This window comes from Gavialis gangeticus, unplaced genomic scaffold (genome assembly GCF_001723915.1).
Source record: "Gavialis gangeticus isolate Ggan-Ray unplaced genomic scaffold, GavGan_comp1, whole genome shotgun sequence".
Taxonomy (NCBI): domain Eukaryota; kingdom Metazoa; phylum Chordata; order Crocodylia; family Gavialidae; genus Gavialis; species Gavialis gangeticus.
In genome coordinates, this window is record NW_017728959.1 from 1,988,947 (window position 1) to 1,994,636 (window position 5,690).

The 5,690-nt window shown below is 46.5% G+C and overlaps 1 protein-coding gene across 4 annotated transcripts in view; it reads left to right on the forward strand.

The window, feature by feature from the left end:
- HIP1 (huntingtin interacting protein 1) overlaps positions 1-5,690 on the forward strand; it is a 205,368-nt gene that overhangs the window by 176,747 nt on the left and 22,931 nt on the right. For all 4 annotated transcript variants that reach the window (XM_019508843.1, XM_019508920.1, XM_019509085.1 and 1 more), the window contains exons 12-17: positions 418-515; positions 1,679-1,751; positions 2,675-2,858; positions 3,315-3,403; positions 3,729-3,845; positions 4,348-4,449. In XM_019508843.1, coding sequence (XP_019364388.1) covers positions 418-515; positions 1,679-1,751; positions 2,675-2,858; positions 3,315-3,403; positions 3,729-3,845; positions 4,348-4,449 — 663 coding nt within the window. The remainder of the gene's footprint in view (positions 1-417; positions 516-1,678; positions 1,752-2,674; positions 2,859-3,314; positions 3,404-3,728; positions 3,846-4,347; positions 4,450-5,690) is intronic.

Genomic DNA, 5,690 nt, shown 5'->3' on the forward strand with positions numbered 1-5,690 from the left:
ACAGGCTATTCCCATCTTGTAGCAGTTTATACCCATTTTACAACTAACATTCTTGTTTAATAAAGCAAATGGCCACATACATTGACTCCATCTGCCCATGTCCCAGGCACCCCACTGTGTTCCACTCCCAAAATATCTTGCCTTCTGCTGAATCAGGTTCCTTGGAAAATCAGGGAGGAGGCATAAAGGGAAACTGTCTCTTTGCATGGGGAAGGGACCTTAGATGCAAGGAGAAAGAGCTGTCCCTTAGATTTTGTTTGTGTGAATTTGGAGCAGCTGCCATGTCTGTTTGGCTGGGCACATGGGAAAACGAGGATGGGAAAATGGAGCTGCAAGGTGTGGCCCTGGTTTTGTGCAGTATTTCTGGCCAGGCTTAGCCAGTGGTAGACTTGACTGTGGATCCATGTTTGCTTCCAGAGTCTGTTCGACAATAAGTTCGATGACATCTTTGGCAGTTCGTTTGGTAATGATCCTTTCAACTTCAACAGTCAGAATGGGATGAACAAGGATGACAAGTAAGTACTCGCTAAGGGGCCCCATAACCCATATTTCTCCTTGCTGTCATGCTCACCAGTCACATTCAATTTTGGACATAGGAGCTATGCATGCAAAGCATGCACTGTGGAAGGCCTGGGCCTACCTTAAAAGGGGCATCTTTGACAATACCTTGGGATTGATTGCCTGCTGAGAATTTTCCTGCTCCAGGATTCATCCATAAAGAGTTTTGAGTGATGGACCAGAGTCTATGGGATACCAGGAGGACATAACTAATACCAAACAGAATGAATCTCACAGTCAGCAGCATCTTCTTCCTGTTCTAGGCAAAAAAAAGCACTCTGTCCCAAACCACATACCCACTGGCAGTCAGCAGCGTGGTTCTTTCCTGGGTCCCCTAGATACGAGATTCAGGTCCATATAACTGAAATTCCTATCCTACTGATAGCCAGCTCCAGCTGCCACAGAAGAAAAAATCATATAGGAGGCCATAGTGATTTAATTTGTGCCAGGGAAAATTTCTTTTTAACACTTGATATATAGAGCTGCATATGCCCTGGAGCTGAAAGTTTTAGATTCCATACAGAGATCTTGGTTTTGTATTTATTTTTACTACCGCAGTTGTAAACAGTCTTATTATTCATATACAGGCCTAATTATTTTGTGCTGTTAAGAGCTTGATCTTATCTCTATTCTAAGACAGCAAATTCCATAAACTAATTGGGTGTTATATGAAAACACGTCTCCTTTGGCATTTGGCACCTTGCTCTCCTTTGAATGGTTGTTTGCACTTGGGTGATGAGACAGGGAATAAAAGCTCTTGGTCTTCATTCTCTAAACCATCCATAAGTTTGTGTATCCTTGTTTTAGACCCTTTTAGTTGTCCCCTTTATAGAGTAAAGAATCCCTGTCTTTCCATATGAGAGTTTTCACGGGTTCCCCATCATTCTTGTCAGTGGTCTCTGGACCACCTTGTGTTCTGTAGTATACTTTTTGAGATGTACATGATTTTTTGCATGCCTGCAAACCTGAGTCCAGAATGGACATCCCATTGGTTGATATACTGCAGTTAGGATGTTTTCCAGGTTCTTCCCATCACATCCCCACACCTCCATAACATTTTTTGCTTTATGGTGTGGGGGCACAGTACTGAGGATGCAAACACCATTTTTCTCCTTCCCAGGGACCGGTTAATTGAGCAGCTTTATCGGGAGATCAGTGGCCTCAAGGAGGAGCTGGAAAACTTTAAAGCAGAGGTGAATGTATAGCTCATCTTACTCACATTAATGTGATGTGTGTGCAGTGCACCTTGAGTGCTATCAGTGGCCAGATAGAGGTGCTTTATACAAGCTTGCATTTCTGATTACTGTTTGTCAAAGTCCCTTGGGCCTGTAGTTTGGCTAGGAAATATCCAGAGATGTACTGGGGTTAGAGTTGTTGCTTCCACTGATAGCACTTCCTCCGGAGCTGACACTGGGGTTGCTTCAGTGTGAGCTCCAAGATAGCCATCTGTCAAAAGCCTTTACCACCTGTAGTCGTTAAAGTCTCTGCAATACCTATAGGAGGAACAGTGCTGATTCTGTCTTTTGTCTTTGTCAGAGAAGGGGAGGTGATCCCTATATGTATAGCATAGTCTATAAACTCAGCATGAGCCGTTTGGAACCTTTGGGTGATTAGCACAACATAAATGTCACTGGAACTTATTCTGCAGGCAGATGTCTCTGGGAGTAGCATTCACCCAGGATACTCACCAACCCCAGGATGAGGCCAGGGCTGACACTATCCTGGATGTAGAGACCACTCCTGTGCCCTTTGGCTGCCCCTGGGCTGTATCTGCCCTGCTGCTGTAGGGAAGAGTCAGTTTGCTCATTGCCTCCTACTCACTTTTCTGCACCAGTTGCTTGAGAACAGCCAATCAGACATTATTTTTTGGTTTCAAAGTGTATATAGATTCACTGCTCCTGATTGACTACTACTTCCATTAACATGCTTGTTAGCCATTGTGGACCAGCCTTGAGCATTCTGATTGGCAACCACCTTAATTGGTTGCAGTACTGTAATGGCTCTACCAAGAAGCCCAAAGAGAGAGCCGCAGAACTATTGGCACTTAGAGCTCTGTGGGCTAGGAGTTGTTCTGCCCACCCCAACCCAATGCTTCCCTTCCCTTGGTGACCTATAGAGCCATCGCCTGGTGGTACAACTGCGGGGGCGGATCAGTGAACTGGAGGCAGAGCTGGCAGAGCAGCAGCACCTCAAGCGACAGGCTTTGGATGAAAGTGACTTCCTTCACACCGAGCTGGATGAGTTGAAAAAGCAGCGGGAGGACACAGAGAAAGCACAGAAGAGCCTGACCGAGATTGAGAGTAAGGACAAACTACAGCCTTGCTCAGGATTTGCCCGAGTCCCCAGTGCAGCCCTAGTCTCTCCCAGGAAGAATCGGGTTACAAGTATTGGCAGTGTGGGCAGCTCCCAGGTACTCCAGTTCCAGCCTTTCCCAACATAGTTGTTGACTAGAGAAGTGTGTCCAAAAGTGATTGGCTACAGGGGTGGCTTGCAGCTCTTCCACTTCCACCTCTTCTTCCATGTGGTGCTATGGAGAAATGTGTAGGGCATTGACTCCAGGAGGGGCTCCCAGCTATGCCAGTCCCAACTCCTCTCACCAGGAGATGCTCTTGAATGTGGCCTAGAATTGTATAGCTGCTCTCAGACCCATATGTTCCGTCTGGACTCAGTGTAGGCATTTATTTCTCCCGGTGGGATGGGATTTTCCTTTGGGCATGTAACTGCCATTTATGTTATAGCTCACTATTGTATGGCAGGGAAGGCACAAGCTAATGAGCAGCGGTACACCAAGCTGAAGGAGAAGTACAGCGAGTTGGTCCAGAACCATGCCGACCTGCTACGCAAGGTAGGGCCCAGCTCTCTGCTTCTGTCCCCCCCTTAGCCCATCCTCCTGCTGGCTGTGTGCCAGTTTCTGTGCCCAGGAGAAGCAGGAAACTCTAACTGAGAGAGCTGTTAACCATCTCTGCAAGAGAGAGATGGCATTCCTGCTCTCAGAATGCCACTTGTGGGGGAAATCCCCTGTGGAGCTGCCCCCTCTTTACACCATGCCTGGCATCTTTGACTGGGTGCAGGTAGCCAGATTTTCCTTGAGAGATTTTAAGATTTTGCTCTGCCCAGTGAAAATACCCAGCAGCTGACTCAGCTCTTGAGTTCTTGATACTGTTCTCCAGAATGCAGAGGTCACCAAACAGGTAACAGTAGCAAGACAAGCCCAAGGCGACATGGAGCAGGAAAAGAAAGAATTAGAGGACTCCTTCCAGCGCATGAGCGAGCAGATGCAGAGGAAGGTGAGTCGGTGTGTGCAGACTGGAGCAAAGAGTTTCTGTGGGTGAGAGAGGGGTCAAGATCTAGTGTAAGGGAGAAGCCAGGAATGAGTAGAGGAGAGGAGAAGGCTGCTGTGGAGTGAGGGAATTACAGGGGGATGAGGAAGGAGGTGTCTTAAAATACTTTAATCTGAGGCCCGTAGCTTCTGTTATTATCCTTTGTTACTATCCTTTTCCTAGGCTTACCAGAGCATATATTAACAATTTTGCTGCCATTTTAGTGGCTCCTGTGTCTCCCCTAATCTTTATCTGTGGCATTTGGCAGGATTGTTTTTTTGGGGTTGTTGCTTGGGTGCTTCATGACTGTGGTGTGTGAGAGGGGATGGAGTGGATGATCTTATGGATCCTTTCAACAAAGGGTTGCTTGCAAACACAGGGGACTGGGCTCAGTGGCCTGGGAGGCCCCTTCAAACCTATGCCCCCATGTTCTGTACATGTTTAGTGGTTACTTCTGCTCTTTCAACAGTCTCAGGAACAAACAGAAGTCTTGGAAGCCTTGAAGAGAGAGCTTGCAGCCAGCAAGCAGGAGCTGCAGAGCCTCCAAAGCACATTGGAATCCAGTACACAGGTGAGCTCCTTTCCCTCAGTAAGATTTATGTGAGTTGTCGTCCTCATTGTTTTTCTACCACTTCCTCCCAAGCTTTACATCCTGGTTTCCCCGTCCATCTCTGCCTAGGGTTGGTTGTGATGTTCTAACTCAGCGTAATGTGCTGGAATCAGCAGACCCATTTTTGATATTGTTGGCATAAGCTACAGGGACTGAATGTTACGTTCATCAGAGAGCAGTATTGAGCCCTCATTGGCAAGAAGGCGCTGCTAGATGGATAGCTCCCTGATAGCTCTGAGGACTGATGCTATAGAGTGCCCCAAGGTGAGGAAAAAAGCTGCAAATCTCAGCCATCCACAAGAGAGGAATATTCATCTCCAGCCACAGCAGCCTTTAAGGTTTTACACCCTAAAACTGTGCCATCCTAGCTACCATTTAGCCATCGTTCTACATTTCCATTACAACCTGGTTTCAGTATCTGATTTCTCAGAAATCCAGTGTTCACTGCCACCTGGAAGCAATCTTTAAAATCTCTGGCTTCTAGAAAATGATCAGCTGTCAGGTTTGAACTGCAGTGTTTTGTGAGGAGAAACAAGATGGGAATCTGAGTGATGTCATCCTAATAGCCTACCAGCGCTCACAACATTTCCTTAGGATCATGGCAGTGACTTCTGGGAATGTTTAGAGTTTATAAGTGGGAGTTCTGACCCAGTGCCTAGAAGAAAAATGTAAAGATCCTTCACATAAACTGAAGCAAATGGGGGTTTTTTTAACTGTGACTATTGAATGACAAGTTAAAAAATTACAGATGACATGAAAGTGAAGAGAGTAGTAGATACCCTAGAGGGTAGGGCTAAGATTGGGAGAGTCCTCAGCAAATTGGAGGATTGAACCAAAAGAAATTTCATGAAGTTCATTAAGGACAAGTGCACTTAGGATGGAACAGTCCCATGTACAAGCATAGACTGGGACTGACTGGCTAAGCAGCAGTTCTGCAGAAAAGGACCTGTGGGCTACAGTGAACAATAAGCTGAATATGAGCCAACAGTGTGCCTTTGTTGCAAAGAAGGCTAATGGCATACTGGGCTGCATTGGTAGGAGTGTTGCCAGCAGGTGGAGGGAAGTGATTCTTTCCCCATGTTCAGCACTGATAAGGCCACTTCTGGAGTACTGTATTGGGTTTCGGGCCCCCCCACTACAGAAAGGATGTAGACAAATTGGGCAGAGTCCAGCACAGGGGAATGAAAATAGTTAGAGGGCTG